Source organism: Zea mays, chromosome 2 (genome assembly GCF_902167145.1).
Source record: "Zea mays cultivar B73 chromosome 2, Zm-B73-REFERENCE-NAM-5.0, whole genome shotgun sequence".
NCBI classification, from domain to species: domain Eukaryota; kingdom Viridiplantae; phylum Streptophyta; class Magnoliopsida; order Poales; family Poaceae; genus Zea; species Zea mays.
Genome location: NC_050097.1, coordinates 27,626,978 through 27,654,597, shown reverse-complemented (window position 1 = coordinate 27,654,597; position 27,620 = coordinate 27,626,978). Strand labels below are relative to the sequence as shown.

The 27,620-nt window shown below is 56.7% G+C and overlaps 1 protein-coding gene across 1 annotated transcript; it reads right to left on the bottom strand.

Annotated features, from left to right (window-relative positions):
- Window positions 1-258: 258 nt before the first annotated feature.
- LOC103646183 (multiple C2 and transmembrane domain-containing protein 2-like) lies at window positions 259-4,676 on the bottom strand. The gene has a single exon (NM_001323290.1). It carries the CDS (start codon window positions 3,678-3,680, stop codon window positions 564-566), a length of 3,117 nt encoding a protein of 1,038 aa, NP_001310219.1. The 5' UTR covers window positions 3,681-4,676; the 3' UTR covers window positions 259-563.
- Between the last annotated feature and the right edge of the window lie 22,944 nt (window positions 4,677-27,620).

Sequence of the window (27,620 nt, the reverse complement as noted above, 5' to 3'; positions counted from 1 at the left end):
ATCTATCTATTAATACGAAGGGTCGGATGGTTTACTAGTATGCATGAAGGCCTCTTTGGATCATAGCTTGACCATTATATATAATCTGGATTTTTTTTCAAAGGGGATTAACCCCCTATTTCATTATGAAATAGGACATGAGAGTTCATTACAAGACTCCGAACTGCAGAAACGCCATGACATGCTATATATAATCTGGATTATGCACAGGTTTATTATAATAACAAGAAGAGGATTATGCACAGGCTTAATCAGAGACAGCAAGAGAAGGAAGCTTCTGAATGAAAATTCTGTTCCTCATATTATTCAGAGTAGTAGTACTGTACCACTGTACTCTTCTCTTCTCTTCTGACACACAAAAAGGTAGCTAGGTAAGGTATCTGCTGATCCAACTCAACTCCTATGTAGGAGTAGTACTGGTAGGGATTTACATTTATTTATCTGAGATTCGTGCGTGGTAATATATAATTTAATTAATTGGGAGCAAATTAAAAGAAACTAAGGAACATGCTTGGTGTTCCAATTCCAACAGGCAGGGCAGAGAGCAGCGCAGCGCAGCGCAGCTAGAGCAGCATGTCGGACTTGGCCGGAAGCCTCTTGTAGAAGTTGAATGGCACCGACGGCTGCTTGCTCCGGAAGCGCGGATGGCGCAGCAGGTACAGCCCCAGCACCACGGCCACCACCTGGAAGGGCGTCACGTACAGCACCACGGCCACCACCAGCGACAGCATGATGAAGATGGCCGTCGCCCTCGGGTCCCTCCAGCTCAGCAGCGCCTGCGCTCTCTCCCCCTGCGTGGCCAGGTCGCCCACCACCGTCTGCACGCGCCCGGCCACGCTGCGCAGCCGGTCGTAGCGCATCCGCACCACGTCCCCGGGCTTGCTCGTCGGGAACGTGTCGAACTCCTCGTCCAGCTCGTCCGGGTGCACCAGCCCGGACTCCGCGTGCGACAGCACCGTGTCCATGTGCGGCGGCTTCCGCGGCCGCCGCCGGTAGTTCCACATCCCGATCATGAACAAGTACAGGAACACGGTGGGCAGGATCAGCTCCGGGTAGCACACCAGGATCAGGAACAGCACGTGCACCAGCACCGTCGTCAGCGGGTTCTTCCACTTGCAGATGCCCTCCATCCACTTCGCCACCGCCACGGCGCCCGAGAAGAGGGAGGTGATCCGGTAGAAGTTGGCCTTGCTCCGCCGCAGGCTGAACATGTGCGAGTCCACGTCCAGCATGTACTCCACCACCTCCCGCCGCAGCGGCGGCTCAGCGCGCCCCAGCCGCGCCGCCACCATCTGCATCGCCTGGAACCGGAGGTAGTCCAGCTGCAGCACGGAGATGGGGTGGCTGTAGTGCATCTTCGGCAGCAGCGGCTTGCCGTACATGCCCAGCATGTTGGCCCACGCCGTGCAGGTGAACCGCACCGCCAGGTGCAGCTCGCCGGTCTTCTTCAGCCCGCCGGGCGTCAGCGTCATCAGCGGGTAGAAGTGGGTGTACACGCGGTCGATCTCCAGCGTCGATAGCCGCACGCGCACCTTGCCGATCCTCTGGTCCTTGCTGCCCTCGCCGCCGCCGAGGACGTACCCGTTGTCGAACACGGCGACGGTGACGATGGTGCAGGGGTCGAACACCTCCCAGGTGTACTGCTCGTTCCACTGCGGCGCCAGCGTGTTGAGCAGCGTCCTGGTGCGCACCCACTTGGACCCGTACTTGGCCACGCAGTAGGGGTCCGTCAGCCGCCCTTCCTTGGCCTTCATGGGCACCAGGTTCCGCGCGCTCAGGATGCCCAACTCCAGGATGCCGATAGGGGACTTGCGCAGCTTCTTGGCCGACGGCTGCAGGTCGCTGCTGTAGTGCGTCGACTCGTCCAGCACGTGGTACGCCGTCTCCAGGCTCAGCCGCAGGTGGATCTTGCTGGAGAAGGTTGTCTTCTCCGACAGCGCCTTGGCGGCGGTCACGCCCGCCGCGGCCTCGTCCGCCGTCAGCGCGCGGGACAGGTTGAACCACTTGGCCTCCACCGACTTGGCCACGTCGTTGCGGGGCACGTACGACGGCAACTGGACGGGGATGATCACCCGGCCCACGGGCTCGTCGCGCCCCGCCGCCACGCGCTCCTCCACCGTCACCACGAGCGGCTCGTCGAACGGATCTGCCGCCACGAACATGAACTCCTCGTTCCACACGGGGTTGGCGGAGCCCTGCGGCTGCCCCGGACGCGTCCGGCGGACCTGCCAGCCGAGCTGGATCTTGGCGATGACGGGCGCCAGCGGGCGGCCCTTCTCTGAGCCGGCGGGGACCACGTCCTGCGCCGCGATGGCCACCACCTTGAGGTAGGCGAGCTTGGGCGAGTAGTAGACCTTGGACCTGGTGTTGGAGAGGCCCTCGAAGGGCAGCGAGTGCGCGTCCGAGTGCCAGGCTTCCGGGAACGCCTCGTCGGCCTGCGTGCCGATCCACACCGCCAGCATGATCTCGCCGTGCCGCAGCTTCTCGCCGGAGCGGTCGGCGAGGCGGTACCACTGCGGCGCGAGCGGGCTGTCGGGGGGCACGCGCTGCGGGATGTCGGTCATGTCGAAGAGGACGCGGCCGACGAAGTCGTCCTTGATCATGTCCTTGTCCTTGATGGCCACCTCCAGCAGGTTGGACTGCAGGTGCTCCCGGGAGAAGGCGAAGGTCTGGCGCCACACCGGGTTGGGATTCTTGTCCAGGTGCTTGGTCACGCCCTTGAAGTTGCCCAGCTTCACCTCCACGTAGGGGTCCAGCGCGCCGGTCACGTCCATGTTGGGGAGGTCGCGCGCCTTCACCACGCTCACGTACAGGTACGTCATCGGCTCCACCATGTCGTACGTGGACGCGATCTTGGCGGCGGCGGCGGCGGCCGCGCGCGGGCCCATCTTGGCCGGCAGAGGCGGCTTGGTCTCGACCAGGCCGAAGGCGGGGCCGGGAGGGGCGGAGGCAGCGGGTTTGGGCATGACGACCGTCTGGCCGGGCGGGGGAGGAGGCGCGGCCACAGCGTGGAGCGTCGCGCGGCGGGGCTCGGCTGCTGGCACGGAGCGGAAGATGCGAGGAGGGCGTGCCTCGTGCTCATCCCCGCCGTTCCCAGCTGCCGCTGGCTGCTCAACCGCCGACGGCTGCTGTGGTGCGAAGGCGGACCTGACCATCCTTTCGGGATCTCCGGTGGCGGCAGCAGCCGCGACCGACTCCTGCTGCTGCTGCTGCTGCTGCGGGTGGTGGTGGTGGTTGGGAGGAGCAGGAACCTGTACGCTTTCATTATTGACATCATCTCCGACGAGGTAGATCCTGATCGCGATGTCGCCCGAGACGCGTGAGAAGAAGCTCCGTTTCTCGAGCGGGTACCTCTGCAGGACCGCCTCCTGTGGCGACGGCGCGACGGAGGCGCCGTTGATGCGGACGCGGCCGAGGAAGGTCTGTGGGCGGAGGGCGTTGTGGTCCTGGAGGCGTCGGTCGTGGAAGACGGAGACGTCGATGGGGAGGGAAGGGAAGCGCGCGGGGTCGCGGACGTCGAAGACCAGCGTCTGGTTCCAGTACGGGGAGCGGTCGGCGGGCTTGGTGGCGGTGCGCTGGCGCTGGTCGTCGAAGTCCACCTCTACGTAGGGGTTGCAGGAGGCGGTGCCGTCCTTGGGGGCGAGGTCGGCTGCGTCGGAGATCTCGACGACGAGCTTCATGGCTGGCTCGGCTGAGTGGCTGACCCTGGCCTACCAACAACCGGCGGGCCGGCGGGCGATGAACGAGTGATGTGATGATGAAGGTGATCACCGTACCGTCGTAGACGCCATGTTCTTCATCTGCCGGTGCGTGCTGGTGGAGCGCTAGCGGAGGAGAGAGGATTGGAATTAATGGAGGCGAGCGAGACTATGGAAGAGGCGCGGCGTGCGTGGTGAAGACGACGGCGTCGCCACTCGGCCGTATGTACACGATGGACTCACGAACTTGGCCCGGTCTATCTGTTGCTGTTGTCTTGTCTCTCTCTCTCTCTCTCTCTCTCTCTCTGTGTGCGCGCGCGCTTGCTCGCTCGCTCGCTCGCTATACGCCTCTACCTGTACTGTATATACAATGCTAGCTCATCAATCAGCTGAGTGCCTGAGTGTTGTCTTGTGCTCCTTTCACTGTCCGACACCACACCACTGCAGCTACTCCGTCGGCGCCGCCTCCATGTATATTTATTATTATAGGAAAAAGGGTCTGAATTTATTTTATCTTTTCGATGGAGAAGGGAAAAAAAATTCGTTGGGTTGTTGAGCGCATGTAGTACCTTATGTATAGCTAATAGCAAAGTGCCCTACGGGTTACTACGGTTTCATTTATAGCTAGGGATGACAATATAGATCCGTTATTCATCGAAAATTCCTCTATTAAAGCTTGTTCGGTTAGAAAAAATTTAAGAGATTAAATCTATTCATATTTAAAATTGAATTGTAGAGGATTTAATCTTCTTTAATCCTTCGGTCCTCTTACAACCGAACATGCTCTTAGGGATAAGAATAGGGAAGTTTATTTCTCACGGGAATATAAACGGGGAAAACTCTTCCTCCGACGGGTGGAGACAGAGAAGCTATCCACATTCCCATTCCCCGCGAGGACCCGTTAAACTTGTATGTGACAATGTTTTCGTGTACTAGTTAACGATAAAAATAAACAATTATCTTGTTAAGAGATCTCTCAATGCACAAATGTGTTTATTTTGATGTACACATAATGAATTTTTACATGTAACAATGTATATAAGTGACAATATTTTGCATTAATGACAAAGGACGCATGTCCCAATTATAATTTAAGCGGGACGGAGATCCTCGTCGAGCATTTATCCCCGTGGGGAACGGGGGTGGTGAGAAATTTCCCCGCAAGCGTTCGTGGGGATTCTCGCGGGGGGAAATTCGTCGTGGGAACGAGTATGGGGAGCTATTCTCAACGGGAAATTCTCCATTGTCATCCCTATTTATACTGGTGTCGGGGACCATAATTAGGGGTACCCTCAAGACGCCTAATTCTCAGCTGGTAACCCCCATCAGCATAAAGCTGCAAAGGCCTGATGGGCACGATTAAGTCAGGGATCAGTCCACACGAGTGACTCGATCACGCTTCACCCGAGCCTAGCCTCGGCCGAAGGCAGCCGACCTCGAGAGACTTCCGTCTCGCCCGAGGCCCCCTTTTTATGGCGGACACATCACCGGCTCGCCCAAGGCCTTGGCTTCGCTCAGAAGCAACCTTGACTAAATCACCACACCGACTGACCAAATTGCAGGGGCATTTAACGCAAAGGTGGCCTGACACCTCTATCCTGACACGCGCCCCCGGCAGAGCCGAGGTGACCGCCATCACTCCACCGCTCCACTGGCCAGTCTGACAGAAGGACAGCGCCGCCTGCGCCACTCCGACTGCAGTGCCACTCGACAGAGTGAGTCTGACAGGCAATCAGGCCTTGCCAAAGGCGCCACGGCGAACTCCGCTCCGCCCGACCCCAGGGCTCGGACTCGGGCTAAGACCCGGAAGACGGCGAACTCCGCTCCGCCCGACCCCAGGGCTCGGACTCGGGCTAAGACCCGGAAGACGGCGAACTCCGCTCCGCCCGACCCCAGGGCTCGGACTCGGGCTAAAACCCGGAAGACGACGAAACTCCGCCTCGCCCGACCCCAGGGCTCGGACTCGGGCTAAGACCCGGAAGACGACGAAACTCCGCCTCGCCCGACCCCAGGGCTCGGACTCCGCCCTGGCCTCGGCCGAACGACTTCCGCCTCGCCCGACCCCTCGGCTCGGGCTCGGCCACGGCAACAGGAGGCAGACTCAACCTCGGCTTCGGAGGAACCCCCACGTCGCCCTGCCTAGGGCACAGACCGCCACGTCAACAGGAGGCGCCATCATCATCCCACCCCGAATCGACTCGGGTCACGGAGAACAAGACCGGCGTCTCATCCGGCCAGCTCCGCCAGAGGGGCAATGATGGCGCTCCACAAGCTCTATGACGACGGCGGCCCCCAGCTCTCTTACGGAAGCAGGACAACGTCAGCAGGGACTCGACCGCTCCAACAGCTGTCCCTCCGTCAGGCTCCGCCGCACCTCCGACAGCCACGACATCACGCCAGCAGGGTGCCCAGATCTCTCCGGCTGCCACATTGGCATGTACCTAGGGCGCTAGCTCTCCCTCCGCTAGACACGTAGCACTCTCCTACATCCCCATTGTACACCTGGATCCTCTCCTTACGACTATAAAAGGAAGGACCAGGGCCTTCTCAGAGAAGGTTGGCCGCACGGGACCGAGGACGGGACAGGCGCTCTCTTGGGGCCGCTCGCTTCCCTCACCCGCGTGGACGCTTGTAACCCCCCTACTGCAAGCGCACCTGACCTGGGCGCGGGACGAACACGAAGGCCGCGGGACTTCCACCTCTCTCACGCTCGGCTCCGGCCGCCTCGCCTCTCCCCCCTTCGCGCTCGCCCACGCGCTCGACCCATCTGGGCTGGGGCACGCAGCACACTCACTCGTCGGCTTAGGGACCCCCCTGTCTCGAAACGCCGACAGTTGGCGCGCCAGGTAGGGGCCTGCTGCGTGCTGACGAACAGCTCCCCGTCAAGCTCCAGATGGGCAGTCTCCAGCGACCTCTCCGGCCCGGGACGGTGCTTCGTTTCGGGACTCTCGAGTTCATGTCCTTCGACGGCAGCTACGACATGACACTTCTTCCACCGCCGCGCGACTACGACAATGGCGGCCGACAACCCGCCCGCCGGCGGTGGAATCGACGACGTCTTCCCCGCGTGGTGGAACAGCAATATTCGGGCTCGCTCCGTTCTCTCCCCCGCCAACGGAGGAGGAGGCGGAGCCGTCAAGGCCAGACGGGAGGCCGCGCTTCGTCGGCCGTCGAGCGAATCGACGCCCCCGACGCCCCGACGGAAGGCACGCCGGACGTCGACCTCGCGTTCGAGACGGAGGCGAGCGCCGTCCCCCCGCGGCACGCTGACCTTAAGCAAGAAGACGACGCCGGCGCGCTCGCGGAAAGCCTGCAGGACGTCGCCCTCGAACCAGAGATGACGGCGCAACCAGTCCCCGATGTGACTACGTCGCTCCTCGTCGACCAAAAGGTAACGACTAACTCCCATCTTGCGTCATTTCGACTCGGCCTCAACCCGCCAAACGACCTCGTTTTGGCGGGCGCTCTCACGGAGGCGAGTGCAACCCCACTGAGGTTCTGTATGCGGTCGCCTTGGGACCGACTGACGGACGTCTCGACCTACGGGCCCTCTGGGTCCGAGGAAGATGACGATCCCAGCATCGGTTGGGATTTCTCCGGACTTGGCAACCCCAGTGCCGTGCGGGACTTCATGACCGAATGTGACTACTGTCTATCCGACTGTTCCGATGGAAGCCGCAGCCTTGGTGACGAGAGCTGCGGCCCAAGCCGCGAATGTTTCCACATCGAGCTAGGGGATCCCACCGAAGGCAACCATCTTGGCATGCCGGAGGATGGTGATCTCCCTAGGCCGGTGCCTCGCGCCGACATCCCACGGGAGCTAGCTGTGGTCCCCGCTCCGGCGGGGGGTTACGACCCACAACTCGAGCAAGTCCGCGAGGCGCAGGCCAGGCTCAACGAGGGAACAGGAGCGCTTGAGCCGATCCGTCGGGACGTCGGACAGGCATGGGTGGGCCAACCCCTGGCCGGAGAAATACGTCATCTGCCCCAAGGTCTCCAGCACCGCGTCGCCAACGATGTCAGGATCAGGCCGCCGCCCGCATCCAGCGGGGTCGGTCAGAACCTGGCAACCGCAGCAATGCTCATCCGCGCGATGCCGGAGCCGTCAACCACCGAGGGTCGGCGAATCCAGGGAGAACTCAAGAATCTCCTGGAAGGCGCTGCGGCCCGGCGGGCCGAGAGCACTGCATCCCGGAGACAAGGATATCCCTCGGAACCTCATGTCGCGACTTCCCGATTCATGCGGGAAGCCTCGGTCTACACCGGGCGCACGCGCAACACCGCGCCTGCGGCCCCGGGCCACCTCGGCAACGAGCACCATCGACGCGACCGTCGGGCTCACCTCGACAAAAGGGTGCGCCGAGGCTACCACCCCAGGCGTGGGGGGCGCTACGACAGCGGGGAGGATCGGAGTCCTTCGCCCGAACCACCCGGTCCGCAGGCCTTCAGTCGGGCCATCCGACGGGCGCCATTCCCGACCCGGTTCCGACCCCGACTACTATCACAAAGTACTCGGGGGAAACGAGACCGGAACTGTGGCTCGCGGACTACCGCCTTGCCTGCCAACTGGGTGGAACGGACGACGACAACCTCATCATCCGCAACCTCCCCCTGTTCCTCTCCGACACTGCTCGCGCCTGGTTGGAGCACCTGCCTCCGGGGCAGATTTCCAACTGGGACGACTTGGTCCAAGCCTTCGCTGGCAATTTCCAGGGCACATACGTGCGCCCCGGGAATTCCTGGGACCTTCGAAGCTGCCGGCAACAGCCGGGGGAGTCGCTCCGGGACTACATCCGGCGATTCTCGAAGCAGCGCACCGAGCTGCCCAACATCACCGACTCGGATGTCATCGGCGCGTTCCTCGCCGGCACCACTTGCCGCGACTTGGTGAGCAAGCTGGGTCGCAAAACCCCCACCAGGGCGAGCGAGCTGATGGACATCGCCACCAAGTTCGCCTCTGGCCAGGAGGCGGTCGAGGCTATCTTCCGAAAGGACAAGCAGCCCCAGGGCCGCCCATCGGAAGAAGCCCCCGAGGCGTCTGCTCCGCGCGGCGCCAAGAAGAAAGGCAAGAAGAAGTCGCAATCGAAACGCGACGCCGCCGACGCGGACCTTGTCGCCGCCGCCGAGTATAAGAACCCTCGGAAGCCCCCCGGAGGTGCAAACCTCTTCGACAAGATGCTCAAGGAGCCGTGCCCCTACCATCAGGGGCCCGTCAAGCACACCCTCGAGGAGTGCGTTATGCTTCGGCGTCATTTCCACAAGGCCGGGCCACCCGCCGAGGGTGGCAGGTAGGGATGGCAACGGGGAATTCCCCGTCGGGTTTTAGCTCCCCATCCCCGTCCCCGTGACGAAAAAATTTCCCCACGGGATCCCCCACGAACATTTGCGGGGGACATTTCTTCCCCATCCCCGTTACCCGCGGGGATAAATCCCCATCGGGGATCCCCGTACCCGCTTAAATTATAATTAGATCGTACGTCATTTGTTATTAATGTAAAACATTGTCACTTATACATATTGTTAGATGTAAAAAATCATTATGTGTACATTAAAATGAACATATTTGTACAACTAGTGATCTCTTGTCAAGATAATTATTTATTTCTATTATTAACTATTATATAAAACATCATCATATGTAAGTTTAACGGGTCCCCGCGGGGAACGGGGATGGGGAATGCTTCCCCATCCCCGTCCCCGTTTACCCGTCGGGGGAGAAATTTTCCCCATTTACATCCCCGTGGGGCAAGAAATTTCCCCATCCCCATCCCCTAATAGAGGAATTCCCCGCGGGGAATCGGGGATCGGGTCCCCATTGCCATCTCTAGTGGCAGGGCCCACGACGACGACAAGAACGAAGAACACCCAGCAGGGGGGTTCCCCAAGGTCCGCGACTGCTTCATGATCTATAGAGGGCATGCGGCGAACACCTCGGCTCGGCACCGCAAGCAAGAGCGCCGGGAGGTCTGCTCGGTGAAGGTGGCGGCGCCAGTCTACCTAGACTGGTCCGACAAGCCCATCACTTTCGACCGGGCCGACCACCCCGACCATGTGCCGAGCCCGGGGAAATACCCGCTCGTCGTCGACCCCGTTGTCGGCGATGTCAGGCTCACCAAGGTCCTGATGGACGGGGGCAGCTGCCTCAACATCATCTACGCCGAGACCCTCAAGCTTCTGCGCGTCGATCCGTCCTCCGTCCGAGCAGGCGCTGCGCCCTTCCACGGGATCATCCCTGGGAAGCGCGTCCAGCCCCTCGGGCGACTCGACCTCCCAGTCCGCTTCGGGACACCCTCCAACTTCCGAAGGGAGATCCTGACGTTCGAAGTGGTCGGGTTCCGAGGAACCTACCACGCCGTGCTAGGGAGGCCATGCTACGCGAAGTTCATGGCCGTCCCCAACTACACCTACCTGAAGCTCAAGATGTCGGGCCCCAACGGGGTCATCACTGTCGGCCCCACGTACAAACACGCGTTCGAATGCGACGTGGAGTGCGTGGAGTACGCCGAGGCCCTCGCCGAGTCCGAGGCCCTCATCGCCGACCTGGAGAACCTCTCCGAGGAGGTCCCAGACGTGAAGCGCCATGCCGGCAACTTCGAGCCAGCGGAGACGGTCAAGGCCGTCCCCCTCGACCCCGGTAGCGACACCACCAAGCAGATCCGGATCGGTTCCGGGCTCGACCCCAAATAGGAAGCAGTGTTCGTCGACTTTCTCCGCGCAAACGCCGACGTCTTTGCGTGGAGTCCCTCGGACATGCCCGGCATACCGAGGGATGTCGCCGAGCACTCGCTGGATATTCGGGCCGGAGCCCGACCCGTCAGGCAGCCTCTGCGCCGATTCGACGAGGAGAAGCGCAGAGCGATTGGCGAAGAGATCCACAAGCTAATGGCGGCAGGGTTCATCAAAGAGGTATTCCATCCCGAATGGCTTGCCAACCCTGTGCTTGTGAGGAAGAAAGGGGGGAAATGGCGGATGTGTGTAGACTACACTGGTCTCAACAAAGCATGTCCGAAGGTTCCCTACCCTCTGCCTCGCATCGACCAAATCGTGGATTCCACTGCTGGGTGCGAAACCCTGTCCTTCCTCGATGCCTACTCGGGGTATCACCAGATCCGGATGAAAGAGTCCGACCAGCTCGCGACTTCTTTCATCACGCCGTTCGGCATGTACTGCTATGTCACCATGCCGTTCGGCTTGAGGAATGCAGGCGCGACGTACCAGCGGTGCATGAACCATGTGTTCGGCCAACACATCGGTCGCACGGTCGAGGCCTACGTCGATGACATCGTAGTCAAGACACGGAAGGCTTCCGACCTCCTCTCCGACCTTGAAGTGACATTCCGGTGTCTCAAGGCGAAAGGAGTCAAGCTTAATCCTGAGAAGTGTGTCTTCGGGGTACCCCGAGGCATGCTCCTAGGGTTCATCGTCTCTGAGCGAGGCATCGAAGCCAACCCGGAGAAGATTGCGGGCATCACCAGCATGGGACCCATCAAGGACTTAAAAGGGGTACAGAGGGTCATGGGATGCCTCGCGGCCCTGAGCCGCTTCATCTCACGCCTCGGCGAAAGAGGTCTGCCTCTGTACCGCCTCTTAAGGAAGGCCGAATGTTTCGCTTGGACCCCTGAGGCCGAGGAAGCCCTCGGCAACCTGAAGGCGCTCCTTACAAAGGCGCCAGTCTTGGTGCCGCCGGCGGACGGAGAAACCCTCCTGGTCTACGTCGCCGCGACCACTCAGGTGGTTAGCGCCGCGATTGTGGTCGAAAGGCAGGAGGAAGGGCATACATTGCCCGTTCAGAGGCCAGTCTACTTCATCAGCGAAGTGCTGTCCGAGACTAAGATCCGCTACCCACAAGTTCAAAAGCTGTTGTATGCTGTGATCCTGACAAGGCGGAAGCTACGACACTACTTCGAGTCCCATCCGGTAACTGTGGTGTCATCCTTCCCCCTGGGGGAGATCATCTAGTGCCGAGAGGCCTCGGGCAGGATCGCAAAGTGGGCGGTGGAGATCATGGGCGAAACGATCTCGTTCGCCCCTCGGAAGGCCATCAAGTCCCAAGTGTTGGCGGATTTCGTGGCCGAATGGGTCGACACCCAACTACCAACGACTCCGATCCAACCGGAGCTCTGGACCATGTTTTTCGACGGGTCGCTGATGAAGACGGGGGCCGGTGCGGGCCTGCTCTTCATCTCGCCCCTCGGAAAGCACTTGCGCTACGTGCTGCGCCTCCACTTCCCGGCGTCCAACAATGTGGCCGAGTACGAAGCTCTGGTCAACGGATTGCGGATCGCCATCGAGCTAGGGGTCAGACGCCTCGACGCCCGCGGTGATTCGCAGCTCGTCATCGACCAAGTCATGAAGAACTCCCACTGCCGCGACCCGAAGATGGAGGCCTACTGCGACGAGGTTCGGCGCCTGGAAGACAAGTTCTTCGGGCTCGAGCTCAACCACATCGCTCGGCGCTACAACGAAACCGCAGACGAGCTGGCCAAGATAGCCTCGGGGCGAACGACAGTCCCCCCGGACGTCTTCTCCCGGGATCTGCATCAACCCTCCGTCAAGCTCGACGATGCGCCCGAGCCCGAGGTACCCTCGGCTCAGCCCGAGGTACCCTCGGCTCAGCCCGAGGTACCCTCGGCTCAGCCCGAGGGGCCCTCGGTTCAGCCCGAGCCACCCTCGGCCCGGCCCGAGGTACCCTCGGCCCCCGAGGGCGGGGCATTGAACGTCGAGGAAGGGCAGAGCGGGGCCACGCCAGACCAGGATTGGCAGACCCCGTACCTGCAATATCTCCGTCGAGGAGAGCTACCCCTCGACCAAGTCGAGGCTCGGCGGGTAGCGCGACGCGCCAAGTCATTCGTCTTGCTGGGCGACGAAGAGGAGCTCTACCACCGCAGCCCCTCGGGCATCCTCCAGCGATGCATCTCCATCGCCGAAGGTCGGGAACTGCTGCAAGAAATGCACTCGGGGGCTTGCGGCCACCACGCAGCGCCCCGAGCCCTTGTCGGGAATGCTTTTCGACAAGGCTTCTACTGGCCAACGGCGGTGGCTGACGCCACTAGAATTGTCCGCACCTGCGAAGGGTGCCAATTCTATGCGAAGCAGACTCACCTGCCCGCTCAGGCTCTGCAGACGATACCCATAACCTGGCCCTTCGCTGTATGGGGTCTGGACCTCGTCGGTCCCTTGCAAAAGGCGCCCGGGGGCTACACGCACCTGCTGGTCGCCATCGACAAATTCTCCAAGTGGATCGAGGTCCGACCTCTGAACAGCATCAGGTCCGAGCAGGCGGTGGCGTTCTTCACCAACATCATCCATCGCTTCGGGGTCCCGAACTCCATCATCACCGACAACGGAACCCAGTTCACCGGCAAAAAATTCTTGGATTTTTGCGAGGATCACCATATCCGGGTGGACTGGGCCGCCGTGGCTCATCCCATGTCGAATGGGCAAGTAGAGCGTGCCAACGGCATGATTCTACAAGGGCTCAAGCCTCGGATCTACAACGACCTCAACAAGTTCGGCAAGCGATGGATGAAGGAACTCCCCTCGGTGGTCTGGAGCCTAAGGACGACGCCGAGTCGTGCCACGGGTTTCACGCCGTTTTTCCTGGTCTACGGGGCTGAAGCTATCTTGCCCACTGACCTGGAATACGGCTCCCCGAGGACGAGGGCCTACACCGATCAAAGCAACCAAGCTAACCGAGAGGAATCGCTGGACCAACTGGAGGAGGCTCGGGACAGGGCCTTACTACACTCGGCGCGGTACCAGCAGTCCCTGCGACGCTACCACGCCCGAGGGGTCCGGTCCCGAGACCTCCAGGTGGGCGATCTGGTGCTTCGGCTGCGGCAAGACGCCCGAGGGAGGCACAAGCTCACGCCCCCCTGGGAAGGGCCATTCGTCATCGCCAAAGTTCTGAAGCCCGGAACATACAAGCTGGCCAACAATCAAGGCGAGATCTACGGCAACGCTTGGAACATCAAACAGCTACGTCGCTTCTACCCTTAAGATGTTTTCAAGTTGTTCATATACCTCGCACGTACGCAAAGTTTAGTCGTCAAGGAAGGGTCGGCCTAGCCTCGGCAAAGCCCGACCCTCCCTCGGGGGCTAAAAGGGGGGAGACCCCCTCTGCGTCGAATTTTTCCTCGAAAAAGGATCTCTTTTTAGCAGGATTTCTTTCGTGCTTCTTGACTACCTCGGAAAGCGGATCCTGGAAACGACGGAGTACACGTAAGCAGCCAAGGCTGACCGAGTCGAGGGACTCCCACGCCTCCGGGATACGAATACCTCATTCATCACCTTCTGCGAGAAGTAACTCGCGCTCGGATAAAGCGACTCCGTGGACCGAACAAGTCTTCACGTTCGGAAGCTCTCCTGCCAAAGCAGTCCTTCAAGCTTTCTCGACTAAGTCGGGGACAGGGCCTCATGGACGGGTGAAAGTACGCGTAAGCGGCAAGGCCGACCGAGCCGAGGGATTCCCACGCCTCTGGGATACGGATACCTCACTCGTCCCTTCCGCGAGAAGCAACTCTCGCTCACACAAACATCCCTGTTACCGACAGAGTCCAGATGCTCAAAACAAGAGGAAAAAAGACGCAGCTTCGCAAGCGCGGCGAGGGTGTGTTTTTCTGGCCTCGGCGGCCGCAGAAAGCACACGCTACAAGATGATCTGATCCTGCAGGCTCGGGTCTTCACGCTGAAGGGAGCCGTAGCACCCTCGGCATCGACGACGTCTTCAGCAAAGTCCGACCCAGCCTCGGACGGCGACGCGGTCCAGGGACTCCTCCGGGAATCCGGCCCAAGCAGGCGGCTCGGCCGGTCACCCCTGGGGCCTCGGTCAACCGGCTTCCAAGGGCGCCAGCCCGACCCGAGGCCTCGGCTGATCGACTTTGGCGTCGGCTCCGCTGACGGACAACACAACTAGGCTCCGGCCAACCAGGTTCTCATTCTCGAGCCAACTCCGCCTCTGTTAATACTGATATCGCTACCCCTGGCCTCGATCCACCGAAGGGCGGCCGAGGGGTCTCTTCAACTAAGCTAGAGGAGCCTCACATAACAAGGCCGAACGGGCCGAGGGATTCCTACGCCTCCGGGATACGGATACCTCACCCGTCACCTTGGCACGGGGCAACTCATGCTTGGTAAAGCGGTTCAGATAATCAAACAGGCGAGACTTAGTGCTCGAAAATGAGGAAAAAACACGGCTCCGTGCCAAAATTACATACACGTTCAGGCCTCGACAGCCACAATGAACGAACTCACTGGCATACGAGATGCCACAACCAACGGAACTCCGGTTCCCTCCTCCGCAGGTACGAACAACCCCCCTCCGAAGGGGAAGGCCTGCGGAGTAACTGAAGAACGATGGGCGGCTCGCTGCCGCCCGTTCCAACCGCGACGGCCACCACCCCTGCCCCAGACAGCGAAGCAGCTTAAGCAGCAGCTTTGGGGGAGGTGTCACAGCAGAAGGGCTCCCCCCCGCTGAGGACGAGAACCAGCCATTCAGGCAGGGAGACGGGGACCCAGGGCCCCTAGCGCCCCGCATATCCTGGCATGGCTGGAGGAAGTCTCCGTGGGGCTTAAGGACGCCCTTCACCCCCGGGCGCGGGGGGAAGAAAGGGGCAGCCGACCCACGCGGAGGCGGCCCCCCGACTCGCCTCATCTTCCATCTTGGCCTGGATGACGAAAATCCTTGAGGCCGAGGGAGGAGTAGAGGCCGCGGCCTGGCCCGTTTTCCCCACCGTCGAACTGGAGGTCACCATCTTGGGTGACCGCCGGCGGCGGGGTGTGGCCAGGCTGCGTGATGAAAATCCTTGAAGCCGAACGATGGCTGAGAGGTACCGACTCCCATGGAGTTGCGTTCCTCCAACGAGGAGGCGGAAAGGCGGCGGATACCCCCCATCCGGGGGCTTGGAAGACGGGAAGACCCGACGCTTAAGGGAGGAAGAAGACATGGTTGCCTTACGAAAGGAGCCCCCCTCCTTTTAAAGGCAACTCCCCCTACGTGCGCCCCCAGGCGCCGCGGGCCGAGTCTTCTCCAACACGCTCCAAGGCCCTCCCCTGCGACGCGGGGGCTGGGTCCCGCATGTCATGCAAGCCGGCTCAGGGCAGAAGAAGCCAAACCGCCGCGCATGGTGCGCACGACCGTCCAGCGGTTACAGGCGACCCCCCATTTTCGCCCAGACCAACGGGCAGAAGGGGCGGGCAACCATGCAGGCGGCATGCAACCGCGCCAGATGGACGCGCTTCTCCGACTTCTGACACGCCAGCCTGGAACCCAGGCCCACGCGTCAAGCAACCGGCGCGCCAGTTGCTGCATGCAAGCAACCGCACCGCCACTTGTGCCACCGTGACGCCTCTTCGGTTGCGGAGCCTATGCCGCGACTTGAGGCGACCCAGCAGCGCCAGCCTGGCGCGTCGGTCAAAGCGACCGAAAGTGGGCCGGCAGTAATGGCGGTGGCAGGCGGGCGGGCGCAGCAGTCACGTCGTCAGCCAGGCTCATGTCCCATCCTGGGATAGCAAGAGAGCCTCCTCTCACGGCGTGAAGACGGTGCGCCCGTGACCCGTTCCTCGAACGGATCGCGCACGCGCAACGGCCGCCCCGCCAACCACTCGCCCCGTCGCATTAACTCCGCGGCGGGACACGCGGCGCCTCTGGCGGGAGAAGCGCGCGACGCTTCGCCTTCGCCGTAATAACCGCGTCAAAAAGAGGTACGCCACGTCGTTCGATTTCGTATCCCTTTCCTTTTTCCTCTTTCTCTATCTCTTGCAACAGGGACCGGGAAAGGGGGATACCCCGAAAAGGATCCTTCTCTGCGAAGGAACCGGGCTCCGAGCCCCCCCTACTGATCAGGGGTTCGAAGACTGGCCCTCCGAAGGGTTCAACAGTCGCCTCAGATCGCGTGGGCCCGACACCCACTACTGGTCAGGGGTTCGAAGGCCAGCCCCCCGAAGGGTTCCATGGCCGCCTCAGGCTACTCGGGCTCCGCGCCCATTACTGATCAGGGGTTCGAAGGCTGGCCCCCGAAGGGTTCACAGTCGCCTCAGACACCGAGCGAGGGATGACCAGGGGTACGTTCGATACATAACCGAGGCTCGGGCTGCGCTCCCGAGGTACCCTAGGACATTTCCGAGACTAGCGGGAACGATCTTGTAACGGAATCCCATCGGAGGGAGGCATCGAGCCCTCGGACCCCGTCGCCAGGGGACCGGGTCCGGCAAATCACCCGCAGGTACTTTTGGGCGTGCCTCTGGGCCCCTAGCCGACCCCCAACGAACGGGGCACGAACGTCCACTCGGATTACCCGCTTGCAGCTCACCGGAGACACCATGTTCGGTGCCCATCGAGGGTAACATGGCACACTCCCCCCCTCCTCCTTGCGGAAAGGCGACGTAGGGGCGTATGTAAAAAGCCGAGTCTGTCCCTGATCGTCCTCTCGCCCTGTGCAGAGGCTCGGGGGCTGCTCTCGCAAAAACCGGCTCCGGCCAAATCGTTGACAGCGTCAACATACCAGCCCGAGAGCTTGGGCCCCGACCGTGCACCCGGGCTACGGCCAGTTCGCATGAGGGAACGACCAGACCAGCCGAAGCGTTAAGCGAAGTATTAAGACCTCGAAGGAGTGTAACCACTCCTCCGAGGCCTCGGGGGCTACACCCGGCGGGTGCGCTCGCGCGCACCCACCGGAACGAAATGCAACCGAGAAAGGCTGGTCCCCTTGCAAAAAAGTGCGACAAAAGCCTCCAAGCGAGTGCTAACACTCCCTTCGAGGCTCGGGGGCTACTGTCGGGGACCATAATTAGGGGTACCCTCAAGACGCCTAATTCTCAGCTGGTAACCCCCATCAGCATAAAGCTGCAAAGGCCTGATGGGCACGATTAAGTCAGGGATCAGTCCACACGAGTGACTCGATCACGCTTCACCCGAGCCTAGCCTCGGCCGAAGGCAGCCGACCTCGAGAGACTTCCGTCTCGCCCGAGGCCCCCTTTTTATGGCGGACACATCACCGGCTCGCCCAAGGCCTTGGCTTCGCTCAGAAGCAACCTTGACTAAATCACCACACCGACTGACCAAATTGCAGGGGCATTTAACGCAAAGGTGGCCTGACACCTCTATCCTGACACGCGCCCCCGGCAGAGCCGAGGTGACCGCCATCACTCCACCGCTCCACTGGCCAGTCTGACAGAAGGACAGCGCCGCCTGCGCCACTCCGACTGCAGTGCCACTCGACAGAGTGAGTCTGACAGGCAATCAGGCCTTGCCAAAGGCGCCACGGCGAACTCCGCTCCGCCCGACCCCAGGGCTCGGACTCGGGCTAAGACCCGGAAGACGGCGAACTCCGCTCCGCCCGACCCCAGGGCTCGGACTCGGGCTAAGACCCGGAAGACGGCGAACTCCGCTCCGCCCGACCCCAGGGCTCGGACTCGGGCTAAAACCCGGAAGACGACGAAACTCCGCCTCGCCCGACCCCAGGGCTCGGACTCGGGCTAAGACCCGGAAGACGACGAAACTCCGCCTCGCCCGACCCCAGGGCTCGGACTCCGCCCTGGCCTCGGCCGAACGACTTCCGCCTCGCCCGACCCCTCGGCTCGGGCTCGGCCACGGCAACAGGAGGCAGACTCAACCTCGGCTTCGGAGGAACCCCCACGTCGCCCTGCCTAGGGCACAGACCGCCACGTCAACAGGAGGCGCCATCATCATCCCACCCCGAATCGACTCGGGTCACGGAGAACAAGACCGGCGTCTCATCCGGCCAGCTCCGCCAGAGGGGCAATGATGGCGCTCCACAAGCTCTATGACGACGGCGGCCCCCAGCTCTCTTACGGAAGCAGGACAACGTCAGCAGGGACTCGACCGCTCCAACAGCTGTCCCTCCGTCAGGCTCCGCCGCACCTCCGACAGCCACGACATCACGCCAGCAGGGTGCCCAGATCTCTCCGGCTGCCACATTGGCATGTACCTAGGGCGCTAGCTCTCCCTCCGCTAGACACGTAGCACTCTGCTACATCCCCATTGTACACCTGGATCCTCTCCTTACGACTATAAAAGGAAGGACCAGGGCCTTCTCAGAGAAGGTTGGCCGCGCGGGACCGAGGACGGGACAGGCGCTCTCTTGGGGCCGCTCGCTTCCCTCACCCGCGTGGACGCTTGTAACCCCCCTACTGCAAGCGCACCTGACCTGGGCGCGGGACGAACACGAAGGCCGCGGGACTTCCACCTCTCTCACGCTCGGCTCCGGCCGCCTCGCCTCTCCCCCCTTCGCGCTCGCCCACGCGCTCGACCCATCTGGGCTGGGGCACGCAGCACACTCACTCGTCGGCTTAGGGACCCCCCTGTCTCGAAACGCCGACAACTGGCTACAGAATATAAAACACAAAGATACACATGTATTATGCTGGTTAGGTTCATACAATATATGTTTGAAGCCAATATAACCATAGTTTAAATCCTCTTGAACCTTGTGCTTTATATAGTGAATGCTTTATATAGTGAAGGATCGGGAATGAAGTGCAACGTGAGGTGCCTTGTGACTGACTTCTCGAGTTTGTGATTCAAATTATGAAGAAAACTTGTAAGCTGTAGGAGATAGTTATCTTATTGTAAGTCTCCTGTAATCTATAACCATCCAAAAATAGTGAGATTGTTGCTGACCGGCGTCTATGATTTTTTCTCCTTCGCCTTTGAGAAGTTTTCTACGTTTAATATGTGTCTTCTCTGTTTTTAATCTATTTTGTATTGTATTGATTTATAACATGACTAATAAGTAATATATATACCTCGCTCAAATCTTCAAATCTTTGCGGACGCCGGGTGATTATATTTATATTATTAGTGAAGTTGGGCGGATTCAGAGAGAGCGTATACGTATATTTGTAGCTACGTACTAGCAGCTCTACTACGTATACCAATCATGCTAGCTCTGTGCAACTAACCAAATTAAAGGGAACGCACCACATTAAGTACTAATAATACTTTCAACAATATTATGAATTATTTTCAACAAATTAAAGGGAACGCACCACATTAACCAAATCCTGAAATTTGGAAAGACAGGCAGACCAGACCAGGCGGTTGGAATATGCACGAGAGATGACGGTGAAGCTGCTTGTGTTGTATCTAACATTCTAACGTACGACGAAATCACACGTAGACTATTTTATCTCTATCCTCATTTGGTCGTTCCTCCCCTCGAGGTGGTACTAGCTTTTCCTTCGAGGATCAAGAAACCACACATACAAATAAAAATAATTTGGTGTGGGCTACAATAATTTTTGTGGGGCTTTATTTTAGTTCGCAAAACTGAAACCAGAAAGCATATGTAAATTAATTACTAACTCCCGTCAGCTGAACAAAACACCCTACAAAAAATAATAAAATTTGTCTGCTGGTTGATTTTCGCCGATGAAAACCAGTAAATTACTAACTCTCGTCAGCTGAACAAAACACCCTACAATAAATAATAAAATTTGTCTGCTGTTGATTTTCACCGATGAAAACCAGTAATTTTCGTCAAAATTTTCACCCAAACTTTCATTGAACATATGGGGCCACCGTCTGGCCGACACAAATTCTCACATCTCTCTCTCTCTTCCTTTCTCCTCTCACTCTCGCACCTCTAACTGTCTTGTTGTCCCCCTCCCTTTTGCCTCGCTATACGCTAACGAGATCGCTAATTAAACGATTTTAAGACTCTGTAGTGTGATTTACTATATAGCCTTATTCTATATCACTATTTATAATCTCTATATCACTATTTATAATCTAGTTACCAAAATTCCTTACTCTATATTACACTCCACCGCACCTACATGGCTACATCCCTCTACATATTCCATCTATATCAACTACTACATACTCTATCTATATTCTAATCCAAACTACTTATATTTTTCTCTCTTCACATAACATATGATTTTAGGCGGACAGCACAAGTACCGCAAGAATTTTGTTTGCGCTATATATAGCAGACCACTGTAGCTACGGGACCATACCGAAAGACATAGAGTAGAGCCCTGCAACCATTTTCATGCTGAAGTTTTATATATTTAGGACTAGTTTAGGAACCACATTTTTCTAAGAGATTTCATTTTCCCAAAAAAAATAGTTAATGTTCCCTTGAAAGTGAAAATGAGAAGCCCTTGGAAAAATAGAGTTAGCAAACGCGAAAGCGGGGGTCGACGAAGCGGAAGCGAGAATGTCGGCTTGAGTAACGAAAACATTGGTGAGAATCCAATGCCCCGAAAACCCAAGGTTTCCTCCGCAAGGTTCGTCCACGGAGGGTGAGTCAGGGCCTAAGATCAGGCCGAAAGGCGTAGTCGATGGACAACAGGTCAATATTCCTGTACTACCCCTTGTTGGTACGGAGGGACAGAGGAGGCTAGGTTAGCCGAAAGATGGGGCTAGTTTGATAACTCCATTTTCTCAAGAAAAATGAACTAATTGTTCCTGGGGAAAATGAAAATCCTTTACATCACGTTTGGATCATTGGAATCGAATTTCATTCTAATAATAGTAATTTAGGCGTATATCAATTAAGCTAATTCAGTTTTATATAAATATATTTGTATACTATTATTAGTAAGATGTCGGAGATATTTATGTGCTACATTTTTACTATAGAGGAGTGAGACGAAGAGTGCCATGTAAGTTATATAGTAGAAACAAATTCTACTAATGCATAAAATGATTTCTCATCTTGCACCCCGTGAATTTAAGATAGACTTATATCTGAACTTTGAAAAGTGGTGGAATGTCAAATTCCAAACTAAATAAGTTACTTTATTGAGTGAATTCTAATTTATCTAAAATGGGTTCCAAACTAGCCTTTAACCCTTAGGGTACCGGAAGTGTCCCCGCGTAAACCATCGTCGGAGAAATGCTCTCCACATCCGTTGCTCAAAGAGAGTGACAAGATCTAGGATATAAATTACAATATAAATAGATGCAAAATTATACTTATATTTATATGAATATGTAGCTGAGACTTCCTAAGGGACACAATCAATATCTTAATTATGGTATCTTCATCCACTTAAAAAACATAATACAAAATGATTAAATAAGTTATATTTATACGAGTTAGATTCTTAGCTGTCGCATGTGGATATATAAACAATTATATAATATACCGAGTTTTTGATCAATCTCGATCCTTTCTTGCCTCTCGACTTTAGAAACTTAAGACCACAATAAAATTATTTGACATTTTGTCTTTTTCGCGAGCCTACCAAGCAGTCTAGTCTGCAGCGACATTTCGTGAAGAATACGAGCGGTCAAGCATTGAATCGTCAATTTATGATTGTATTGTCTGTCCAACAAATCATTTCAAGAATTTATTAGATACATCATGAGGCCATAACCTAAATACAAAGGAAACATAATTTAAAAGACTATTATCACAACATCTTTTTATGTTAATTTTGTTTATTGTTTTGTACATATATTGTGTATACGCTGTGTACGTGGGGTATGCTAGGGCATACCTGGCATACCCCCTAGATCCGCCAATTAGCAAAGGCTCTGTTTGGAAATAAAGTATTTGAAAACTACAATTTTAGAATACTATAGTTTTGAAATGCTAAGACATACTTACATTTTTTTTCCACGGTATTGAAAACTTTGGTTTAGAGATAAGTTTCCAAAATGTGAAAATACTACAGCATAGCTAAAACTGCAGTTTTGAAAACAAAAATTTTAAAGATTGTACCAAACACTATATTGAAAAAATATAATAGTATCTTAAATACTACAATATTATTCGAAAACAGAAAAAATACTCAACTTCCAAACAGAAACGGGTGGGATGAATAATGTTTATTATGGTTTAGCGGAACGAACAGCGGTAAGCTGGTGGTGGGCCCCTCTCGTCTCGTTTCAGTGGCTTTGGTATGGCTGGGCCAATAGTTGGCCTGCCAGTGCTATTTGGAGTTTGGACCACACTATTATATACGTACTAGCACTTGCACTTCCTTTCATTTGTTCGCTGCATCTGCAATGATTCCGAAGCTTCCATCTCATCCTCCTTCTCCTTGCTTGGAGGCTGATTCCAATCATGCAATGCACAACTGCAGATACAGGCTAGACTTTTCTCCTGGCATTTTTTACACGCATATATATTAAAAAACGAGAGAGAAAAACAAAGTTGTTTCGCATGCACAGCGCCAGTACAATACACACAGCATAGACCAGACACCACCCAAACAGAAGGTGGGTAGCAGGTGCACGTGGTGGTGGGACCCCACGGAGACAGAGACTGCTGACCTGACTAGTCATGGCTCCACCTATCGGTTGGTCTCCTGCCCTTCATGTCAGGGCTCAATAACCAGCAGCAAGCAGTTTAAAACAATCCAACTAGGGATGTTCCTAAAACATCCGACTTGTATCACAAATCTAATATTTTAGCAAAGATATACATGTAATTTAAAGTTAATTTTTGGCAATGTTATTAAGAATATTACGAAGTATTTAAATAAATTTTTGTATAATTTTTTATGTACATTATTTTCTCCCTACAACAAAAAGGTGAAAAAACATCTGAATCCGTATTCGGATAGACATCCGAATTTTATATGAATTATTTAAAAAGATATAGAATGAATTTAATGTTTATTTTTTGTGAAGATTAATAGTCTCAATGCTAAAAACAAGAATATAAATTTACATAGCAAATTCTATATATTAGTTGTTCACAATCGAAGAAAGGAGACAAAAAAAATGACATCCGAATAAATATCCGGATCCATCCCTAAATCCAACCCAGACCTACCATCTCTAAAGTTTAAGAGAGAATTCAAAAAAAAAAACTTGTCTGGGGAAGACCGTTGTGGGGGATAGATATCCCCCGGGTCCACTAAAAGAGTAAAAGACCCCACGAAAGGCCCAAGGGCCCAATAAATCGTGAGGTCATTCTTTCGTGGGCCTGGGGAGAAGCAACCAGCAAAGTAGATCGACATGAGGCCGGTTTGGTGCAAACCCGAACGGCCCACAACGTCGAGCGAATGACCAAAACAGAAATCCGACTTTCCCGCGCCGGAGCCCCCATGCGACGAAGCCATGCAAAGATAAGTCGGCGAGGGTTACGCAGGGATAAACTCAAGAGGTTCACTATCTTTTAGCTACTTGTTGTTATCATATCCACATGTATTGCCCCACGGTCGAATATATAAGGCCTAGGGGGCGCCCCTTCAGAACGATCGACCGGATTACTTAGCCACCCACGTCAACTCTCTCTACTCTCAATCCAGAGAAGCTCTCTTGTAACCACATTCACCAAGCATACTCACCGGGACGTAGGGTGTTACGCATCTCTAAGCGGCCCGAACCTGTAAACCTTGTCCACTGTTCCTCGTGCGATCGGCACGAACCATTTTGCTACAGTCGTCGACACCGTCCTACTCCTAAAAACACCTCGAGGGGCAACCCCGGGTGTGCGGTCGGACCCAAAACACCGACAGCTGGCGCGCCAGGTAGGGGGTGTGTCGACGATCCAAGCTAGCTTAATGGTCGTCACCTTCTACAGCAAGATCACCCTGCGCCCCGGATCCGTATTCTGCTTCGGAACAATCTCATCTGTAGCGGATGAAGAGGGAATTCTACACCGTATCGCGGATCTGCCGGAAAAGAAGTCTCCTCCAACGAACTCCAAAAATACCGAAGAAGCGCAACCTCCAGCTCTTCGGAAAAAGATCATCTCCGGAAAGTCAGGGTCCGAGGGCTCGTTGACCCGGAAAACCCCACTATCCACGTCCCCGACAAAAGAATGGACACGGATCGCGAGGAAGAAGGAGATCGGGGAGAAGCAAGTTGTTCTTTCCGTTCCTCCGGCCTCAAAGGAGAATGGAAAGAAAGTCGCCACGACAGCAGCACCATTCTACCCCGACGTCCTCTTCATCGGGAGAGCGGAGTCGCCTACCGTCTCCGACGACGAGCCGACCGCACCCGGAGAAGAACCGCCTCAACGAGAATCCCACCGACGGAGGAATCGGCGCAGGAACATTCGACGACATCACGCGGCCGGAGAACGGGATCCGGAGCAACCTGTCTCGAGAGACGAGGTCTCGGAGATAGGAGAAACTCCAGAAGAACGCGTCTTCAGAGAACGAAGGAACTCCCGACGACGTGATCGCCGACGGGCTCAGGAACAAGCCGAGCAAGATGCAAGGCAACGCCAGGAGAATCCATTCTTCGGGCGCAACCTGAATCCCGACTTCGCCCGAGCCATGAACACGACGAGCGAAGTCGGAGGGGTGCTAGCTCGGATAGCTGATGGACTTCCTCGGACTCCCGACGCTGAGGGCTACCGACGTCTGTTCACCCAGGCAGCCAACCATCTTCTACCGCTTGCTCACCCGCCGAACGATTTACGACACGCCATCAACAGTCGCCGAGATGCACGAAGCTCCATCAACGCTTCGCGCGAACGGCGGCATGAGAACGAGATTCACCGTCGGGAGGAGTACGACAGGGATCATGGCGTCCCGGCTCAGAGCCAGGCCACCCGAACTGAGTCGGCAACGGCCTCAACCGGCGGGACCATCCGGGGACGGTCGAGGAACCGCAACCACAACTCCCCTCCCCGGGACAGACATCGTCCCCGACGACAGGAGGACACGTGCGGAGTATCCGCTCTTACTCCGCGCCTTAGGGCCATTCAATGGCCTCCCAACTTCAAGGTATCCAATGTTGACAAATATGAACCTAAGCAGGATCCAGGGGGTTGGTTAGCCGTCTACACCACCGCTGCTCGAGCTGCCGGGGCGTCCGAAGACGTGATGACCGCGTATTTGCCCATCGTCCTTGGGCAAGACGCGCTGCAGTGGCTGCGACATCTACCCCGACACTGCATCGACGACTGGGGAGACTTCAGTCGACGCTTCACCGCCAACTTCCAGTCCCTCTCCGACAAGCCGGCGCAACCATGGGACCTCAAATCCATCAAGCGCCGGGGGGATGAGACTCTCCGGTCGTACCTCAAAAGGTTCCAGACCATGAGAAATCGTATCCCCGAGGTCACGGAGGCGGCCGTGATCGAGGACTTCTACAGAGGATCCAACGACTCGGCTTTCGTCCGAGCCATACTACAGAAGGCGCCGACTACCTCCGAGGAGCTGTTCCGAGAAGCCGACCTCTACATCACCGCCGACGAGCGGGCCCAGGACCTCATCGGAGGAATGAAGCCCGCACCGGCAGCACCACGACGTGACGCGAACCAGCAACTCGACAAACGATGGGAGAAGAGGCCTCGCGAAGAAGTACACGCCGCCGGACCACCTGCCTCTCGCGCCCGAGGAGGACCTCGCGGAGGCGAACGCACGCTGGACGACATCCTCGACACCCAGTGCCCGTACCACAAAGACATGCGCCACACTCTTCGCAACTGCCGGGACTTCAAGCATTCCATCGGGCACGGCCGACCCTTCCAACCTCTACCTCCTCCTCCGCCAAGGGGAGGACCAGATGAACCACGACAACCCCATCAGCAAGAGGAGGGAGGAGGAGGAGGAGCTTTCCCACGCGTCGACAGGGAGGTCAACGTCATCTTCGGCGGACACGGATCGCAGGAGAACAAACGACAACAAAAGCTCAACGACCGCCAGATATTGGTGGCGACCACCGGTCCTCCCGCCCATACCGGTGGTCGGAGCACCTGATCACTTTCACTCGAGAGGATCAATGGCTTAACTTCGACCATCCAGGAAAATACCCGCTCCTCGTCGATCCGGTGATCCGAGAGAGCCGGGTGAAGAAGGTGCTAGTGGACGGGGGGAGCAGCATCAACGTCACCTTCCCCCGAACACTCCAAGGCTTGGGAGTTCACCTCAAAGAGCTCCACGAGTCGGACACCCCTTTCTTCAGCATCGTGCCGGCGGAAGGAGAATACCCGCTGGGCCACATCTACATGCCAGTCACCTTCGGAACTCCGGAGAACTACAGAACCGAGTTCCTGAGGTTCGAAGTGGCGAACTTCGACTGCGGGTACAACACCATCATCGGGAGGCCGGGGCTGGCCAAATTCATGGCCATCCCCCATTACACATACATGGTACTGAAGATGCCAGGACCACAAGGAATCATAACTGTGCGCGCCGACTTCCAAGGCGCCGTAGAATGTTTCCGAGTGGCCATCCAAGCAGCCCTCAACGCCAAGCCATCGACGGTTTCCTCGACACCGGCGAACTCTAAGCCTGGAGAGAACCTTGCAGTACCGGCAAACGTGAGAGCACCTAGAGGGGGGGGGGTGAATAGGTGATCCTGTAAAACTTAAACTTATAGCCACAAAAACTTGGTTAATCGTTAGCACAGTAATTTCCAAGTGGCTAGAAAGGAGCCAGAACACAATAACCACAAGAAAACAATCACAGAGATGACACGGTGGTTATCCCGTGGTTCGGCCAAGTACAAAACTTGCCTACTCCACGTTGTGGCGTCCCAACGGACGAGAGTTGCACTCAACTCCTCTCAAGTGATCCAATGATCAACTTGAATACCACGATGTTCTTCTTTACTTTGATCTTTTCCCGTTTGCGAGGAATCTCCACAACTTGGAGTCTCTCGCCCTTACAATTGAGTTTCACAAAGAAGCACGGAGTAAGGGAGGGAAGCAACACACACAAATCCACAGCAAAATGCGCACACACACAGCCAAGAATCGAGCTCAAAAGACTATCTCGAAGTTCTCACTAGAACAGAGCTCGAATCACTGAGAATGACAAACAAATGCGCAAAGACTGAGTGTGGATGATCAAGATTGCTCTAAGGTTGCTTGTTATTCTCCTCCATGCGCCTAGGGGTCCCTTTTATAGCCCCAAGGCAGCTAGGAGCCGTTGAGAGCAAATCTGGAAGGCCAATCTTGCCTTCTGTCGTCGGGTGCACCGGACAGTCCGGTGCACACCGGACACTGTCCGGTGCCCGATTTCCTTCCTTAAACAGCGCAG

Excerpts from the sequence above, each read along its gene's own strand:
- LOC103646183 (NM_001323290.1), bottom strand. The coding sequence starts at position 3,680 with ATGAAGCTCGTCGTCGAGATCTCCGACGCAGCCGACCTCGCCCCCAAG.